At 46.6% G+C, this 20,441-nt stretch overlaps 1 protein-coding gene across 5 annotated transcripts in view; it reads left to right on the top strand.

Moving 5' to 3' along the window:
- The window catches only part of zfyve1 (zinc finger, FYVE domain containing 1), a 178,493-nt gene that overhangs the window by 132,435 nt on the left and 25,617 nt on the right, over positions 1–20,441 (top strand). For all 5 annotated transcript variants that reach the window (XM_078233658.1, XM_078233659.1, XM_078233663.1 and 2 more), the window contains 2 exons: positions 1,448–1,618; positions 7,018–7,198. In XM_078233658.1, the coding sequence (XP_078089784.1) occupies positions 1,448–1,618; positions 7,018–7,198 (352 nt within the window). The remainder of the gene's footprint in view (positions 1–1,447; positions 1,619–7,017; positions 7,199–20,441) is intronic.

The raw sequence follows: 20,441 nt of genomic DNA, 5'->3' as shown, positions 1-20,441 counted from the left end.
TGAGCTGGCAAGATGGATACAGAACTGATTCGGTCATAGAAGACAGAGGGTGGCAGTGGAAGGGTGCGTTTCTGAATGGAGGGCTGTGACAAGTTGTGTTCTTCACGGATCAGTGCTGGGACCATTGCTATTTGTAATACATATAAATGATTTGGAGGAAAAGTAACTGGTTTGATTAGTAAGTTTGCAGACGACACAAATATTGGTGGAATTGTGCATAGCGATGAGGACCGTCAGAGGATACAGCAGGATATAGATCGGTTGGAGACTTGGGCGGAGAGGTGGCAGAGGGAGTTTAATCCGGACAAATGTGAGGAAATGTATTTTGGAATACAGATAGGAAATATACAGTAAATGGCAGAACCCTTAAGAGTATTGATAGGCCGAGGGATCTGGGTGTACAGGTACACAGGTCACTGAAAGTGGCAACGCAGGTGGAGAAGGTAGTCAAGAAGGCATACAGCATGCTTGCCTTCATCGGCCTGGGCATTGAGTTCAAAAATTGGCAAGTCATGTTGCAGCTTTATAGAACCTTTGTTAGGCAGCACTTGGTTGTAACACTACTAGAAAAATGGGAGGCTTTGGAGAGGGTACAGAAAAGATTTACCAGGATATTGCCTGGTATGGAGAGCTATGCGGAGAGGTTGGAGAAACTTGGTTTGCTCTCACTGGAACGACAGAGGTTGAGGAGCGACCTGATAGAAGTCTACAAGATTATGAGGGGCATGGACAGAGTGGATAGTCAGAAGCTTTTTCCCAGAGTGGAAGAGTCAATTATTAGGGGGCACAGGTTTAAGGTGCGAGGGGCAAGGTTTAAAAGAGATGTATGAGGTAGATATTTTACGCAGAGGGTGGTGGGTGCCTGGAACTCGCTGCCAGGGGTGGTAGTGATGATGTGGAGTTGCCGGTGTTGGACTGGTGGTAGGCACAGTCAGTAGTCTCAACACCTGATTAAATTCCAACAGGTTTATTTGGTAGCACGAGCTTTCAGAGCGTTGCCCCTTCATAAGGTGGTAGTGGAAGCAGATACGATAGTGACTTTTAAGGGGCGTCTTGACAAATACATGATGTGGAGTTGCCAGCGTTGGACTGGGGTAGGCACAATAATTAGTCTCACAACACCAGGTTAAAGTCCAACCTATTGGACTTTCACCTGGTGTTGTGAGACTACTTACTTGACAAATACATGAATAGGATGAGAATAGAGGGTCCCCAGAAGGGTAGGGGGCTTTAGTTCAGTCGGACAGCATGGTCGGTGCAGGCTTGGAGGGCTGAAGGGCCTGTTCCTGTGCTGAAATTTTCTTTGTTCTTTTGCTGCTGGCAATATCTTCAAATAGCGTAGGTTATCTGGTAACTGACAGAGGATTGCAAGCACAAACCTGTCCTGTCATTACTTGTAATTTTTAATAAATAGTGTTCCGCAAAATGACACTTCTCTCTTTTTCAGAGTGATGGATTTCTGAAGGACAATAACAACGCTGCGCAACGATTGCTGGATGGCATGAATTTGATGGCACAGTCAGTTTCAGAATTTGGTGCAAAACCAACCAAAGCTGTGACAGCCTGGCTAACAGACCGGATTGCACCTGCCTATTGGAGACCCAATTCTCAGATTAATGTAAGTGTTATCTCTCTTGGGATTTTCTACTGCAGCTCTACCCTTCCCTTCTGTTACACAACATTCCTGCCACATGGACAGATAACAACTTTACCTTTCCCATCTCAAGTCATCAGTTATGGCACGCAAGTAGGCCATTTGATTCAGAGTCCTTGCTTGCTCTCTATGGAGCTATCCCATCAGTCCTATCCCCCTGCACTAGCATCATAACTCTGCACCTTTAACTGACCATTGGGTGTCCTTTTTAAATTATTAATCATCTCTGCTTCGAGCACCCTCATGGGAGTGAGTTCCACGTGGGCGGCACGGTAGCGCAGTGGTTAGCACTGCTGCTTCACAGCTCCAGGGACCTGGGTTCCAATCCCGGCTCAGGTCGCTGTCTGTGTGGAGTTTGCACATTCTCCCTGTGTCTGTGTGGGTTTCCTCCGGGTGCTCCGGTTTCCTCCCACAGTCCAAAGATGTGTTGGGCTGAGTTGATTGGCCATTCTAAATTGCCCCTTAGTGTCCCGGTATGCATAGGTTCGAGGGGTTAGTGGGTAAAATATGTAGGGATATGTGGATAGGGCCTGGGTGGGATTGTGATCGGTGTAGACTCGATGGGCCGAATGGCCTCTTTCTGCACTGTAGGATTCTATGATTCTATGATTCACTTGCTGTGTAAAGAAGTTCTTCCTCACATCTCCCTGCATCTCAGCAAGACCTATTCATTGTACCATCAGCTAATGGATACAGTTTCTCCTTGTCTACCTGATTCAAACGTGTCATTATCTTGTACACCTCCATCAAATCTCCCCACAATCTCCTTTGCTCCAAGAAGATAATCGCCAACTTCTCCAACATAACCTTGTGGCTAAAATCCCCCAACACTGGAATAATTTTGATAAATCTCCTCTACACTCCTCAAGGACCCTTGCATTCTTCTAAGTTGCAGCGACCAGAACTAGATGCAATACCTGAACTTTATATAGGTTCATCATATCTTCCCTGCATTTATATTCAGTGCCTCTATTTATGAAGCCCAAGATCCCATAAGCATTCTAATATATCCTGCCACCTTCAGTAATTCATGCACATACACCACCAGATCCCTCTGTCCTGCACACTCTTTAGTCTATATTGCCTCTGTTTATCTCACACTTCTTTGTGTTAAATTCCATCTGCCACTTGTCTGCCCATTCAACTAGCCTACTTGGACAGGTCGCTCTACTGCTGCTGTACCCTTCCCTTTGAATTCAAAACAATGCTGGCTCATGGAAAGATGAGCCAGTTGTGTGTTTTTGCCAGTAGCACGCTCTCTGATCCTGAAGAGCTCCCTGAGTGGCAGAATTGAACTTTTGTTCTGCCCATCAAGGGACAATTTTGTGTTTGCATGGCATCTCCTTAAAGATCTGGTTCATGTCAGAATCTATCTGACCAATGGAAGGCTAATATGACCACCTCCTGACACGGAATATTCTTGATGGATATGAGGAGAGACCAATGTGCAACTGGTGCCTCTTACTCTTCAGCTCCACGTCAGCCATGTTTCGCTCCAGTGAAGTTATGAATTTGAGTGCTGCTTATACTTTCATACCCTGCTTATGATATCCCTGGAGGGTAAATTGCAGGTGCATTTCAATAGGGCGGAAGGGTAAATTAAAATCGCGGAGCACCTATTCTATTAAGGTTATCATTTTGTTCAAGACGAATTCTGGTACAGGAACATTATTTTGGAATTAGTTTGGTGATTGGAACACAATTAGTTTGGTTAGGAATTGTGCTCTCGCTCAGTAACAAGGAATTATTTCTGTACATGTGGATGTTGAGATGAGAATGGGATTGTCTGCTGTGCCCTCTCATCAGCTGAATGCCTACATATATGAAAAGACAGTTAGGAAGTTCTGTTATTGTGGATTTATCTTGGGATTTTATGGCATCTTCCTCCAGAAAATATCTTGTTGGAAGAAATGATCTTTTGTTCAAAAAGATCCATTTGCACGCTAATGATTTACAAAGGTTAAATAAGACCAAGGGCATTGTGATTGCTGGATGGTCATGACTGGGAGTTAAATATCCAAGGTATCAGACTGTTTGGAGGGACAGACAGGAAGGTAAGGGAGTAGCTCTGATATTTAAGGATGACATCAGGGCGGTAGTGAGAGATGATATAGGTTCTATGGAAAAAAAGGTTGAAACCATTTGGGTGGAAATTAGAAATCGTAAGGAGAAAAAGTCACTGATAGGCGTAGTCTATAAGCCACCAAATAATTACATAACGGTGGGGCGAGAAATAAACAAAGAAATAACTGATGCATGTAAAACTGGTACAGCAATTATTTTGCGGGATTTTAATCGGGGGATGTCAATTGGTCTAACCAGTTCGGTCAAGGCAGCCTTGAGGAGGAGTTCACAGAATGTATCCGCGATAGCTTCTTTGAACAGTATGTAATGGAACCTATGAGGTAGCAAGCTATCCTAGATCTGGTCCTGTGCATTGAGACAGGAATAATTAATGATCTTACAGTTAGGGATCCCTCGGAAGAAGCGATCACAGTATGGTTGAATTTAAAATACAGATGCAGCGTGAGAAGGTAAAATCCAATACCAGTGTCTTGTGCTTAAACAAAGGAGACTACAAAGGGATGAGGGAAGAGTTGGCTAAGGTAGACTGGGAGCAAAAACCTTATGATGGGACAATTGAGGAACAGTGGAGGACTTTCAAAGCGATTTTTCACTGTGCTCAGCAAAAGTATATACCAGTGATAAGGAAGGACTGTAGAAAAAGAGATAATCAGCCATGGATATCGAAGGAAATAAAGGAGGGTATCAAATTAAAGAAAAGGCATACAAAGTGGCAAAGATTAGTGGGAAACTAGAGGATTGGGAAATCTTTAAAGGTCAACAGAAAGCCACGAAAAAAGCTACAAAGAAAAATAAGATAGATTATGAGAATAAACTAGCTCAGAATATAAAAAAAGATAGCAAAAGTTTCTACAAATATATAAAACAAAAAAGAGTGGCTAAAGTAAACATTGGCCCTTTAGAGGATGAGAAGGGGGATGTAATAACTGGAAATGGCTGAGGCATTGAACAGATATTTTGTGTTGGTCTTCACAGTGGAAGACACAAATAACATGCCAGGAATTGATGAAAAGAAGGCTGTGGCAGGTGAGGACCTAGAAACTATTATTATCATGAAAGAGGTAGTGTTGGGCAAGTTAATGGGACTAAAGGTAGACAAGTCTCCTGGCCCTGATGGAATGCATACTAAAAGAGATGGCGGGGGAAATAGCAAATGTACTAGTGGTAATTTACTAAAATTCGCTGGACTCTGGGTTGGTTCCCGCAGATTGGAAAACAGCAAATGTGATGCCACTGTTTTAAAAAGGAGGTAGACATAAGGCGAGTAACTATAGGCCAGTTAGCTTAACTTCTGTAGCAGGGAAAATGCTTGAACCTATCATCAAGGAAGAAATAGCGAGACATCTAGATATAAATTGTCTCATTGGGAAGACGCAACATGGGCTCATAAAGGGCAGGTTATTTGACTAATTTGGTGGAATCCTTTGAGGACATTACATGCGCAGTAGACAATGGGGAACCTGTGGATGTGGTGTATCTGCATTTCCAGCAGGCATTTGACAAGGTAACGTACCAAAGTACAATGTTGGTATAGGCGAGGTCATAGGCGAGGTCATCCATTTTCGTAGGACTAACAGCAAAATGGATTATTATTTAAATGGTAACAAATTGCAACATGCTGCTGTGCAGAGGGACCAGGGTGTCCTTGTGCATGAATCACAGAAAGTTGGTTTGCAGGTGCAGCAGGTAATTAAGAAGGTAAATGGAATTTTGTCCTTCATTGCTAGAGGGATGGAGTTTAAAAACAAGGAGGTTATGTTGCAGCTGTGTAAGATGCTAGTGAGACCACACCTAGAGTACTGTGTACAGTTTTGGTCTCCTTGCTTGAGAAAGGATATACTGGCACTGGAGGGGGGCGTGCAGAGGAGATTCACGGGTTGATTCCGGAGTTGAGAGGGTTGGCTTATGAGGAGAGACTGAATGGATTGGGGCCATTCTCATTGGAATTCAGAAGAATGAAGGGAGATATATAAGATTATGTATATAAGATTATATATATAAGATTATGAAGGGATTAGATAAGATAGAAGGAGGGGAGTTGTTTCCGCTGGCAGGTGAAACCAGAACTAGAAGGCATGGCCTCAAAATAAGGGGGAGCAGATTTAGGACTGAGTTGAGGAGGAACTTCTTCACACAAAGGGTTGTGAATCTGTGGAATTCCCTGCCTAGTGGAGCAGTTAAGGCTACCTCATTGAATGTTTTTAAGGCAAGGATAGATAAATCTTTGAACAGTAAAGGCATTAAGGGTTATGGTGAGTGGGTGGGTAAGTAGAGCTGAGTCCACGAAAAAATCAGCCATGATCTTATTGAATGGCGGAGCAGGCTCGAGGGGCCAGATGGCCAACTCCTGCTTCTAGTTCTTATGTTCTTATATATTGTCTGAGATGCTTCACACTCATCTCTAAGTGAGTGACCTCACTGCGATATAGCTCCTTACATACATGCTTAGCAGACCAAGTCACGGTGTTCTCTTAAACAGCTGTTTTAATTAAGCTATAGCAGGGACTCTGGAAAGTCACAGGTCAGTGCCGGTAACTAGCCAGAGCCCAGAATTTAGGAATACATGAGCAGTTATAGTTTCAAATTTGATTACAATAATTAGCATATACCAATCAAGGTAATGGAGTTATCTCTATTCACTCAGTTATTGATTAAGATTACATCATTCATAATTCATCATTCTGCACACTCTCGTTTCTTTCTCTGTGAACGGAATGCTCTGTCTGTACAGCGCGCAAGAAACAATACTTTTCACTGTATGCTAATACATGTGACAATAATAAATCAAATCAAGGTACAGATTTTAAAATCAATCACATTTCTGCTCCGGGAAAAAGCTTCCAACTGTTCACCCAATCTATACCCCTCATAATTTTATAAACTTCTATCAGGTCGCCCCTCAGCCTCCATCTTTCCAGGCGAACAATCCCAGTTTATTCAATCTCTCCTCATAGCTAATACCCTCCTCCATACCAGGCAACATGATAGTTGTCCTAATTGGTCCTGATTTTTTTATCATACTTTTATCTGTCTATTCAATGAGTATTTTGTTATTTCAAACACTAATTATAGCAAAGTACAAACCTCTAAATTCTGCATGGTTGTTTTTAATGAAGGAAATATATAAAGCTACTCCAGTCTCCCAGGGACAGGGTCAGTCTGCTGAGTGCCAGAAAGTTGAAATGTTGTAAAGTAAGTTGCACTGTGTAGTACAAGGCAAATGCAAGCCCATCTAATCGTGAGAAATTATTTTAATGGGTATTACATTTGTTTCACAGAACTGTCAAAAGTGCAATAAACCCTTTGAAGACCAGGAAACAAAGCACCACTGTAGAGCCTGTGGCGAAGGTTTCTGTGACCATTGCTCTTCAAAATCCAAGCCTGTTCCAGAACGTGGTTGGGGTTCAGCTCCTGTTCGGGTGTGTGACGAATGCTATGAAGATGCAGTAATCAGAACAGGTAATCCTAATCTGTACACCATCTCCCACCTCTCTACAAAGCTGCTGGCATTGCATTCCTGCTCCATCTTGCAGTTTTTTAGGTAAAGCTCTCATAGAAATCCTACAGGGCAGAAACTCTGAGGAAGCACCATGGACATTTACTATGTAAATGTCTAACTTGTAGTTGTCCTTATTTAAAATCTCTGCTGATTTCAGACAAAGTCAAGACTTCTAGTAATATCAACAAGCTATTCGCACCTGGTTATGGCCAGGCTAACTTTGGCAGTAAGATTTTGGGTGCAAATGACTGACGATAATTAGGTGAGACAGTTGCTGGCTGGATATAGACCTTTTTTACAAGACCACAATTCGATTACGTTTACCTTAGCAATGGAAAGGGATAGGTATATACCAAAGGGCAAGTGTTATAGCTGGGGGAAAGGAAATTATGATGCGATTAGGTGAGATTTAGGTGGCATAGGTTGGGGAAGGAAACTGCAGGGGATGGGCACAATTGTAATGTGGAACTGGTTCAATACAGCACAGGAACAGGCCCTTCGAGGAACAGCTACTCCGCGTCCTTGATAAATATGTACCTGTCAGACAGGGAGGAAGCAGACGTGTGAGGGAACTGTGGTTTACTAAAGAGGTTGAATCTCTTGTGAAGAGGAAGAAGGAGACTAATGTTAAGATGAGACGTGAAGGCTCAGTTAGGGCGCTTGAGAGTTACAAGTTAGCCAGGAAGGACCTAAAGAAAGAGTTAAGAAGAGCCAGGAGGGGACATGAGAAGTCTTTGGCAGGTAGGATCAAGGAAAACCCTAAAGCTTTCTATAGGTATGTCAGGAGTAAAAAAATGACGAGGGTAAGATTAGGGCCAGTCAAGGACAGTAGTGGGAAGTTGTGTGCTGAGTCTGAAGAGATAGGAGAGGCACTAAATGAATATTTTTCGTCGGTATTCACACAGGAGAGGGACAGTGTTGTCGAGGGGAGTATTGAGATGCAGGCTGTTGGACTGGACGGGATTGATGTTCATAAGGAGGAGGTGTTAGCAATTCTGGAAAGGGTAAAAATAGATAAGTCCCCTGGGCCGGATGGGATTTATCCTAGGATTCTCTGGGACGCCAGAGAGGAGATTGTAGAGCCTTTGGCTTTGATCTTTGTGTCGTCATTGTCTACAGGAACAGTGCCAGAAGACTGGAGGATAGCAAATGTTGTCCCCTTGTTCAAGAAGGGGAGTAGGGACAACCCTGGTAATTATAGACCGGTGAGCCTTACTTCTGTTGTGGGCAAAGTATTGGAAAGGATTATAAGAGATAGGCTTTATAATCATCTAGAAAGGAATAATTTGATTAGGGATAGTCAGCACGGTTTTGTGAAGGGTAGGTCGTGCCTCACAAACCTTATTGAGTTCTTTGAGAAGGTGACCAAAGAGGTGGATGAGGGTAAAGCGGTTGATGTGGTGTATATGGATTTCAGCAAAGCGTTTGATAAGGTTCCCCATGGTAAGCTATTGCAGAAAATACGGATACATGGGATTGAGGGTGATTTAGTGGTTTGGATCAGGAATTGGCTGGCTGTAAGAAAACAGAGGGTGGTAGTTGATGGGAAATATTCATCCTGGAGTTCAGTTACTAGTGGTGTACCGCAAGGATCTGTTTTGGGGCCACTGCTGTTTGTCATTTTTATTAATGACCTGGATGAGGGCGTAGAAGGATGGATTAGTAAATTTGCGGATGACACTAAAGTCGGTGGAGTTGTAGACAGTGCAGAGGGAAGTGGAAGGTTACAGAGGGACATAGATAAGCTGCAGAACTGGGCTGAGAGGTGGCAAATGGAGTTTAATGCGGAAAAGTGTGAGGTGATTCACTTTGGAAGGAGTAACAGGAATACAGAGTACTGGGCTAATGGTAAGATACTTGGTAGTGTGGATGAACAGAGGGATCTGGGTGTCCATGTGATTTGATCCCTGAAAGTTGGCACCCAGGTTGATAGCGTTGTTAAGAAGGCATATGGTGTGTTAGCTTTTATTGGTAGAGGGATTGAGTTTCGGAGCCAGGAGGTCATGCTGCAACTGTACAAAACTCTGGTGCGGCCGCACTTGGAGTATTGTGTACAGTTCTGGTCGCCGCATTATAGGAAAGATGTGGAAGCGTTGGAAAGGGTGCAGAGGAGATTTACCAGGATGTTGCCTGGTATGGTGGGAAGATCGTATGAGGAAAGGCTGAGGGACTTGAGGCTGTTTTCGTTAGAGAGAAGAAGGTTAAGAGGTGACTTAATAGAGGCATACAAGATGATCAGAGGATTAGATAGGGTGGATAGTGAGAGCCTTTTTCCTTGGATGGTGATGGTTAACACGAGGGGACATAGCTTTAAATTGAGGGGTGAGAGATTTAGGACAGATGTTAGATGTAGGTTCTTTACTCAGAGAGTAGTAAGGGCGTGGAATGCCCTGCCTACAGCAGTCGTGGACTCATCAACATTAAGAGCATTCAAATGGTTATTGGATAAACATATGAATGATTTTGGAATAGTGTAGATTAGAGGGGCTTTAGATTGGTTTCACTGGTCGGTGCAACATCGAGGGTCGAAGGGCCTGTCCTGCGCTGTAATGTTTTATGTTCTATGTTCTATGTTCTATATCCAGCTAGCAACTGTCTCACCTATATAGACCTCTTTTACACAACCTCCTTTATCTTGTATTCTCTGTCTCAATAAATTCTAGAATACCGTACGCTTTTTTGGAAATATTGAGGTTTTTTTTCTTTAAACAAAACACACCTGTAAAACTGGTACAGTCATTTCACCATACAGAAAAAAACAACACTGGTGCTTCAAAATTTAGAAAAATGAATAAAAGGATGAAGAGAAAAAGAATAAAATACAGAGAGAGTGAGAAAGGGAACACACCTTCGCATGTATTATATTTTAGAGACAGTACTGCATGTCCTACAGAAAGCCTTATGGAAGTAAATCTGACACTGTGGAACCTGTATATTTAAGATAGGGGCCCCATACCTTTTGGAATGAGTCTGATTCAGATCAAAGTATACAAGTTAGAAATTCCATTAGAATACACTTCATAATAATTTTGGTGACTTGAGGTTGTTTTCGTTGGAGAGAAGAAGGTGACTTGTCATTGATCCAGGAACAGAAAATAATGTTCCATGTTGCAAATGTTAGAATATTGTACAACCTTTTCTCATTTACATTAATCATACATTTATCTGGAAGCCTGAGAATCAAAAACACAGGCTCCATCCCCAAGCTCATATCAAATATTTCTTCCAGCTCTTTAAGTATATCTGACCAATAGTATTTTATTCTGACACGAGACAAGACACAATGGGCCCTATTTTACCAGTTTGATTCTAAGTGCTGGGCGGACTTGAAACTGGGAGTGTTTCAGGTCCGACTTTAGACCTGTTCACAGGTGCCCCCATACACACTCTGCCTGCAAAAATATTAGCGATTCCGGATCGCACTGCATAAGCCCGTGGACGGGGCTTAACATGCCTGAAATCCTGCAGCTCCGATTGGCGCCTCCAAATGCACATGCGCGGACAAAAAAATGATAGAATAATGCTCCCCTGCTGCATCCCTCCAGGCCGGGTAATTCCTCCCCCGGCTCCCACAGACATTGCCGCCACCCCCCACAACATTGCTGACCTCCTTATTCCCCCCCCCCCCCCCCTCCCCCCCACCCCACTGATCTCCGGCAGAGGGGCAACTTCCCCCACTGATCTCAGGCAGTGTGGCAATGGACACCCCCCTCTCCCTCGACTGATCTCAGGCTGAGTGGCAGTGGACCCCCCCTTCTCCCTATTGATCTCAGGCAGAGAGATATACCCTCCCGCACAAGACCCCCATCTCCTCCGGATTCAGATGTGTGTGTGACCCCTCCCTCTTTCTCCCATCTCCAATTATTGAGGCACTGATCCACCACCACCACCACTCCTCCCCTGGACTTCTCAAATGCCACCGGGACCTCCGAGCTCCTGACAATGAAGCTGTCATGCACACTACCTGGATGTCTTACACAGACATGCATAATGTTCATGTTATGATCGTACACTAGTTGAACATTCAGGGAGTGGGGCGGCACGGTAGCACAGTGGTTAGCACTGCTGCTTCACAGCTCCAGGGACCTGGGTTCAATTCCTGGCTCGGGTCACTGCGTGGAGTTTGCACATTCTCCTCGTGTCTGCGTGGGTTTCCTCCGGGTGCTCCGGTTTCCTCCCACAGTCCAAAGATGTGCGGGTTAGGTTGATTGGCCATGCTAAAATTGCCCCTTAGTGTCCTGAGATGCGTAGGTCAGAGGGATTAGTGGGTAAATGTGTAGGGATGTGGGAGTAGGGCTTGGGTGGGATTGTGGTCGGTGCAGACCTGATGGGCCGAATGGCCTGTTTCTGCACTGTAGAGTTTCTATGATTCTATGAGTGGAACCCCTTTCTGTTGATGAATCTCCGCGGATTCTGTAGGGGAGCCTTGAGGGTGAGGTATGTGCAATCGATAGCCCCTTGTACGTTAGGCATCCCCGCAATGCCTGCGAACCCTGATGGGGCTGGTCCAGGTTAAATTTGATGTACTGCCCAGCCCGGTGTGCACAACTGATTGGGAGATGCCACCGACATCTCTGCTCGGGGTCCAGAAGGAGCCAGTTGCATAAAGGTTCAGAGCAGCCGTCAATTTGACTCTGGGTGTCAGGTCCTGCAACAGGTTTGCATAGGTGTTGCACTGTCTCCTTTCGGAGGCACTCATGCATGGAACTGCTGGGGTCTCTGTTCCCTCCTTCCCCTGCGCCCCCTCTCGGGGTGAATGGCGGCCACCTCCTGCCTCTGGTGGTCATCTCCCTCTACTCCTGCAAGTGGTAAGGCCCGGACCTCCTGTGCCCGCAATTCTTCCTTCAGCTCCTCCTCCTCAGCTCCAGCAGCAACCAAAAGAACAGCAAGATCAATTGGTTGCATCGCAAAATCCATCTCGTCACTCTGAAGGGGGGGTTTGGGGGGGTGGGGGGTGGAAATGGAGAGGAATGTGGAGGTTAAGGAACGCTGCTTGCCCCTAGCACATCAACAGTCACTGCCCATACCCCCCAGCCACATGTTTCCCACAAACACAGCCCCCTCAATTCCCCCAGCCACATGCTCCCGTCACAACCGCCCCAATTCCCCCAGCCATGTGCTCCCCACAATCCCAGCCCCCCCGCCCAATTCCCCCAGCCACATGCTCCCCACAATCCTTGCAAAGTTGAGAGGCTGCAGCAGTGCAATTTGCTTTGTACACATCCTTCAGCTGGAAATGAGCTGGGTGCGCTCGGATCCAGCAGCACCGCAAGACCCGAGGTCAGTGCTGAGACCCGGGTCCGTGCGTCAAATCGGACATCGGAGACCTTGCAGAGCAACAGCCCCTCACACACTCACAGAGCCGCCACCAACCCAAGAAAGAAAATGGCTGCATCCGTGAGCAGCAGAGAGCCTTCGGACACTACGCACTTACCTCCTCACTAACCCTCACTGATGGAGTGCCCGAATCGGACTTTTATGGAGTATGTTTGTTTCGCGCCGATTCAGGATTGGCGAACGCGAAGGTAAAGGGGGAAGTGTCAGTAAAGTTGTGCATCAGCCTATTAATTCAATTTAAATGTATTTAAATGGCCATCGCGCTTGTTTCGGGTGTGGTCCCAATCGCGTCCATTTTTGGGCCTTGGTAAAGGGGGAACTGGCGCAGAGGCAGGTGCGGATCGCGCTACTCACTTTGCGTCCGACTTTACCAATTTTTCACGCCCGAAAACGGGCGCAACTTGATGGTAAAATCGGGCCCAGTGAGTGTAGTTCCCTATTATAAATTTACTGTTTTTGCACAGTGGGGATATGGCATCTTGTATCTTAAATTTGGCGTATTGTGCAACTGATGTAACATTTTTGGTTGAATCTCCTTCGCTCTATTACAGACCAGAATTTTAAATTGCATTCTTCCAGATAAGTCTCCCAGGATCTCTTCATCAATATTCACCACGAGATCCCTTTTCCAAATCTGCAGTACTTCTTGCATGTTCAGATTGAACCTAGAACATAATGCGTTAAAGCTTACTAATAAATCACTTTAGTTCTGTAAACAGTAATATTTTTCTGCAGTGGAGACACTAGCAAAGTTGTTTTATTAAGAATAAAGGAAGCGATTCTCCCATCGCGACCTGCAAATTTTCTGGCGGGTCGGAAGGGAGATGCGCGTGTCGGCCATTTCGCTGGTTCCCCACGAGCGTTTATGACTAGCGGAGACTAGCTGCTAGCGGAGCGTGGGAGATGTGGCAGGCAGGCCCTGGAGATGTCTGGTGGGCTTCTTCCTGCTGTCTTCAGGTGCTGGCTCATGGACCAGTGATATCTGGGGTGGGGGGCTTCTATTTTCATAGTGCTCAGTGCGGGAGGCCCCATCAAGGAGTCCTTCTTACCCTTCCCCTCCAGGGCACCTTGAAGTGGCATTGTCTTGCCGTGGGATGTGGTCAGGGACTTGACTGAGTGCTGGAGTCTGATGATGCAGCTGTATAGAACGCTGGTTAGGCCACATTTGGAGTACTGCGTCCAGTTCTGGTCGCCGCACTACCAGAAGGACGTGGAGGCGTTAGAGAGAGTGCAGAGAAGGTTTACCAGGATGTTGCCTGGTATGGAGGGTCTTCGCTATGAGGAGAGATTGGGTAAACTGGGGTTGTTCTCCCTGGAAAGACGGAGAATGAGGGGAGATCTAATAGAGGTGTACAACATTATGAAGGGGATAGATAGGGTGAACGGTGGGAAGCTTTTTCCCAGATCAGAAGTGACGTTCACGAGGGGTCACGGGCTCAAGGTGAGAGGGGCGAAGTATAACTCAGACATCAGAGGGACGTTTTTTACACAGAGGGTGGTGGGGGCCTGGAATGCGCTGCCAAGTAGGGTGGTGGAGGCAGGCATGCTGACATCGTTTAAGACTTGCCTGGATAGTCACATGAGCAGCCTGGGAATGGAGGGATACAAACGATTAGTCTAGTTGGACCAAGGAGCGGCACAGGCTTGGAGGGCCGAAGGGCCTGTTTCCTGTGCTGTACTGTTCTTTGTTCTTTGTGTCCCGGGGTGGGGGAGGAGTGCACTATGTGCTGACTAAGGCCTAAGCAGATGAAGCAGCTGCTGCTCCCAGCCAGAGTGCAGAGGTTCTGACATGGACTGCTTGGAATCTGCTGTCACTGGGCACACATCTGGTGCTGATTTACAGTCTGTCCCTGCCCTGTGACACGGACCAGCAACACATGCCTGTAACAGATGCTGCAGTTGCACACATAGCAATGGCTCAAGGGTGGACATTGCCCACGGCTGCACACCGACCTGCATAATCTGTGCCAGCATTTGTCACGATGGGAATCTCACACAACCCTAATCGGGTCACGCATGGCAGCATGGATTGTGTGTGTTGCCAGCACCCACAAGTGGGATAACTGGCCCAAGTGAGGGATTGGGATGGTGCTGGGTCTATGCAGCCAATGATAATAATCCACTATTCTATGCTCTTTCCAAACCCTACTGTGCTGAAGGATCTCGATCTGCGCCATTTGGAGCTGGCCACTATGGTGGCAGCATATGGAGGAGGAGGCAGCTTGGGATGTGACGGGCGTGGAGAGACTACCGTAGGAGCAGCCACTACCAGTCTCTCAGGAAGGAGGGCAGGGGGTTGCCACTGAGGGCCAGGAGGTGGGTGAGCAGGCTCCCGAGAGGATGCACAGAAGACGAAGGGTGCCGAGACCAAGGAGGTACAGGCCCCGCAATTGATTCGAGGCCCTCTTGGAGGAGATGTACCATCGCCGGCTGTGGCTCTCGAAGACCACGGTGCGACAACTTTGTGAGGTGCTTGCACACCTGGCACCTCAGGGGAGGGGTGGCCACCTGCTCCCTGTTGAAGTGAAGGTTACGGTTGCCCTGAATATTTATGCCTCCGGCTCATTTCAGGCACCCAGTGGCGGCCCAGTTTGGGATCTCCCAGGCCTCCGTGCACAGATGTGTGCGGCAGATCACAGATGTCCTGAATGCCCAAGCAGGGCACTACATAAATTTCGATGTGGGCCATGCACAGCAGGAGGGCCAGGCTCTTGGCTTCGCTTCCATTGCTGGGATTCCCAATGTCCAGGGAGCAGTGGGTGGGACACAGATCATAAGAACATAAGAAATAGGAGCAGGAGTAGGCCATCTAGCCCCTTGAGCCTGCCCCGCCATTCAATAAGATCATGGCTGATCTGAAGTGGATCAGTTCCACTTACCCGCCTGATCCCTATAACCTCTAATTCCCTTACCGATCAGGAATCCATCTATCCGTGATTTAAACATATTCAGCGAGGTAGCCTCCACCACTTCAGTGGGCAGAGAATTCCAGAGATTCACCACCCTCTGAGAGAAGAAGTTCCTCCTCAACTCTGTCCTAAACCGACCCCCCTTTATTTTGAGGCTGTGCCCTCTAGTTCTAGTTTCCTTTCTAAGTGGAAAGAATCTCTCCCTCTCTACCCTATCCAGCCCCTTCATTATCTTATAGGTCTCTATAAGATCCCCCCTCAGCCTTCTAAATTCCAACAAATACAAACCCAATCTGCTCAGTCTCTCCTCATAATCCACACCCCTCATCTCTGGTATCAACCTGGTGAACCTTCTCTGCACTCCCTCCAAGGCCAATATATCCTTCCGCAAATAAGGGGACCAATACTGCACACAGTATTCCAGCTGCGGCCTCACCAATGCCCTGTATAGATGCAGCAAGACATCTCTGCTTTTATATTCTATCCCCCTTGTGATATAGGCCAACATCCCATTTGCCTTCTTGATCACCTGTTGCACCTGCAGACTGGGTTTTTGCGTCGAATGCACAAGGACCCTTGTCCTTGTGATCGCCTTGTGGGCCCCACTTGCAGGGCCGCAGCAATTTGAACAGGAAGGGGTTCCACTCCCTGAACGTCCAAATTGTCTGCGACCATCAAATGAAGATCATGCAGGTCGATGCACGCCATCCAGGAAATATCCATGACAGCTTTATGCTCAGGCTGCCGGACATCCCTGGGCTACTTTGAAGACCAGCCCAGGCTCCCGAGATGGCTACTGGTGATACCTGCTAAGGTCATGGATGGTGAGGCCTGTGCAGAGGCCCGAGACCAAGGCGGAGACCCGCTACAGCGAGGCCCATGCAGCCACCTGGTCCATCGCAGAGCGGTACATTGGCCTGCTTAAGATGCGGTTCCGCTGCTTGGACTGCTCTGGGGGGGGCCCTCCAGTATGACCCTGTGCGTGCTTCACGCATCGTCATCGTTTGCTGCGCTCTGCACAACATCGCCCAGCAGCGGGGAGACCAGCTGGAGCAGGAGGAGGAGGAGCGGTGAAGGAGAGAGGTGGATGTCCCGCTATATGAAGAGCCGGAGGAAAGAGGGCGGGCGGCGATGGCAGGTGTCCAGCAGGGAAGGGCAGCGAGGGACACCTTGATTGCATCCCGCTTCACCTAGCTGGTGCTGTGCACTGAGGGGGTTGCAACCACCACACATCCACCACACCCCAAGAGCAAGTGCAGCCGTTATTCCTCCTCCAAACCGACCTGGGCCCTCAAATAGCAAGACATCTGGGTATAAATTGTCCCATTGGTAAGCCGCAGCATGGGTTCGTGAAGGGCAGGTCATGTTTGACTAATTTGGTGGAATTTTTTGAGAACATTACATGTGCAGTGGACAATGGGGAAGCTGTGGATGTGGTGTATCTGGATTTCCAAAAGGTATTTGACAAGATGCTGCTCCAAAGACTGCTACATAAGATAAAGGTGCACAGTGTTACGGGTAATGTATTAGCATGGATAGAGGATTGGTTAACGAACAGAAAGCAAAGAGTGGGGGTAAATGGGTGTTTTTCTGGTTGGCGATCAGTGACTAGTGGTGTGCCTCAGGGATCAGTGTTGGGACCGCAATTGTTTACGATTTACATAGATGATTTGGAGTTGGGGACCAAGTGTAGTGTGTCAAAATTCGCAGATAACACTAAGATGGGTGGAAGACTAAGATGGGTGGAAGATGGGGGAAGATGGGGGAGATACTAAATGGTTTTTTTGCATCCGTATTTACTGAGGAAACGGGCATGGAGTCTACGGAAATAGGGCAAACTGGTAGGGAGGTCATGGAACCTTTACAGATTAAAGGGGAGGAGGTGCTCGCTGTCTTGAGGCAAATCAGAGTGGATAAATCCCCAGGACCGGACAGGGTATTCCCACGGACCTTGAGGGAAGCTAGTGTTGAACTTGCAGGGGCCCTGGCAGACATATTTAAAATGTCAGTATTCACGGGGGAGGTGCCGGATGATTGGAGGGTGGCTCATGTTGTTCCGTTGTTTAAAAAAGGTTCCAAAAGAAATCCGGGAAATTATCGGCCAGTAAGTTTGACGTCGGTGGTGGGCAAGTTATTGGAAGGTGTGATACGGGATAGGATCTACAAATATTTGGATAGACAGGGACTTATTAGGGAGAGTCAACATGGCTTTGTGCGTGGTAGGTCATGTTTGACCAATCTATTAGAGTTTTCCGAGGAGGTTACCAGGAAAGTGGATGAAGGGAAGGCGGTGGATGTTGTCTACCTGGATTTCAGCAAGGCCTTTGACAAGGTCCCTCATGGGAGGTTAGTTAGGAAGGTTCAGTCGCTAGGTATACATGGGGAGGTAGTAAATTGGATAAGACACTGGCTCAATGGAAGAAGCCAGAGAGTGGTTGTGGAGGATTGCTTCTCTGAGTGGAGGCCTGTGACTAGTGGTGTGCCGCAGGGATCGGTGTTGGGTCCATTGTTGTTTGTCATCTATATCAATGATCTGGATGATAATGTGGTAAATTGGATCAGCAAGTTTGCTGATGATACAAAGATTGGAGGTGTAGTGGACAGTGAGGAAGGTTTTCAAAGCTTGCAGAGGGATTTGGACCAACTAGAAAAATGGGCTGAAAAATGGCAAATGGAATTTAACGCAGACAAGTGTGAGATATTGCACTTTGGAAGGACAAATCAAAGTAGAACGTACAGGGTAAATGGTAGGACTCTGAAGAGTGCAGTTGAACAGAGGGATCTGGGAATACAGGTACAGAATTCCCTAAAAGTGACGTCACAGGTGGATAGAACATAGAACAGTACAGCACAGAACAGGCCCTTCGGCCCACGATGTTGTGCCGAGCTTTATCTGAAACCAAGATCAAGCTATCCCACTCCCTATCATCCTGGTGTGCTCCATGTGCCTATCCAATAACCGCTTAAATGTTTCTAAAGTGTCTGACTCCACTATCACTGCAGGCAGTCCATTCCACACCCCAACCACTCTCTGCGTAAAGAACCTACCTCTGATATCCGTCCTGTATCTCCCACCACGAACCCTATAGTTATGCCCCCTTGTAATAGCTCCATCCACCCGAGGAAATAGTCTTTGAACGTTCACTCTATCTATCCCCTTCATCATTTTATACACCTCTATTAAGTCTCCCCTCAGCTTCCTCTGCTCCAGAGAGAACAGCCCTAGCTCCCTCAACCTTTCCTCATATGACCTACCCTCCAAACCAGGCAGCATCCTGGTAAATCTCCTCTGCACTCTTTCCAGCGCTTCCACATCCTTCTTATAGTGAGGTGACCAGAACTGCACACAATATTCCAAATGTGGTCTCACCAAGGTCCTGTACAGTTGCAGCATAACCCCACAGCTCTTAAACTCCAACCCCCTAGGGTCGTAAAGAGTGCCTTTGGTACATTGGCCTTTATAAATCGGAGTATCGAGTATAAAAGTTGGAGTGTTATGGTAAGGTTATATAAGGCATTGGTGGGGCCGAATTTGGAGTATTGTGTACAGTTTTGGTCACCTAGTTACAGGAAGGATGTAAATAAGATTGAAAGAGTGCAGAGAAGGTTCACAAGGATGTTGCCGGGACTTGAGAAGCTGAGTTACAGAGAGAGATTGAATAGGTTGGGACTTTATTACCTGGAGCGTAGAAGATTGAGGGGAGATTTGATAGAGGTGTATAAGATTTTGATGGGATAGAGTGAATGCAAGCAGGCTTTTTCCGCTGAGAATAGGGGAGAAAAAAACCAGAGGGCATGGGTTAAGGGTGAAAGGAGAAAAGTTTAAAGGGAATATTAGGGGGGGCTTCTTCACGCAGAGAGTGGTGGGAGTGTGGAATGAGCTGCCAGATAAAGTGGTAAATGCGGGGTCACTTTTAACATTTAAGAAAAACTTGGACGGGTTCATGGATGAGAGTGGTGTGGAGGGATATGGTCCAAGTGCAGGTCAGTGGGACTAGGCATAAAATGGTTTGGCACAGACAAGAAGGGCCTAAAGGCCTGTTTCTGAGCTTTAATTTTCTATGGTTCTATGGTTTTCTATGTGCAGAGGACGCTGAAAGTCTGCAAAGGAATATAGATAACCTAAGTGAGTAGGCGAGGGTCTGGCAGATGGAGTACAATGTTGGTAAATGTGAAGTCATCCATTTTGGTAGGAATAACAGCAAAATGGACTATTATTTAAATGGTAAAAAATTGCAGCATGCTGCTGTGCAGAGGGACCTGGGTGTCCTTGTGCAGGAATCTCAAGGAGTTGGTTTGCAGGTGCAGCAGGTAATTAAGAAGGCAAATGGAGTTTAAAAACAGTGAGATTATGTTGCAGCTGTATAAGGTGCTGGTGAGGCCACATCTGGAGTACTGTGTACAGTTTTGGTCTCCTTACTTGAGAAAGGATATACTGGTACTGGTGGGGGTGCAGAGGAGATTCACTAGGTTGATTCCGGAGTTGAGAGGGTTGGCTTATGTGGAGAGACTGAGTAGACTGGGGCTATACTCATTGGAATTCAGACGAATGAGGGGAGATCTTATAGAAAAATATAAGATTATGAAGGGAATAGATAAGATAAAAGCAGGGAAGTTGTTTCCACTGGCGGGTGAAACTAGAACTAGGGGGCAGAGCCTCAAAATAAGGGGAAGCAGATTTAGGACTGAGTTGAGGAGGAACTTCTTCACACAAAGGATTGTGAATCTGTGGAATTCCCTGCCCAATGAAGCAGTTGAGGCTACCTCATTGGATGTTTTTAAGGCAAGTTTAGATAAATTTTTGAACTGTAAAGGAATTGAGGGTTATGGTGAGCGGGCGGGTAAGTCGAGCTGAGTCCACAAAAAGATCAGCCATGATCTTATTGAATGGCGGAGCAGGCTCGAGGGGCCAGATGGCCTACTCCTGCTCCTAGTTCTCATGTTCTTATGTTCTTTA

This window comes from Mustelus asterias, chromosome 18 (genome assembly GCF_964213995.1).
Source record: "Mustelus asterias chromosome 18, sMusAst1.hap1.1, whole genome shotgun sequence".
Classification (NCBI taxonomy): domain Eukaryota; kingdom Metazoa; phylum Chordata; class Chondrichthyes; order Carcharhiniformes; family Triakidae; genus Mustelus; species Mustelus asterias.
This window is presented reverse-complemented; position numbering and strand designations above follow the sequence as displayed.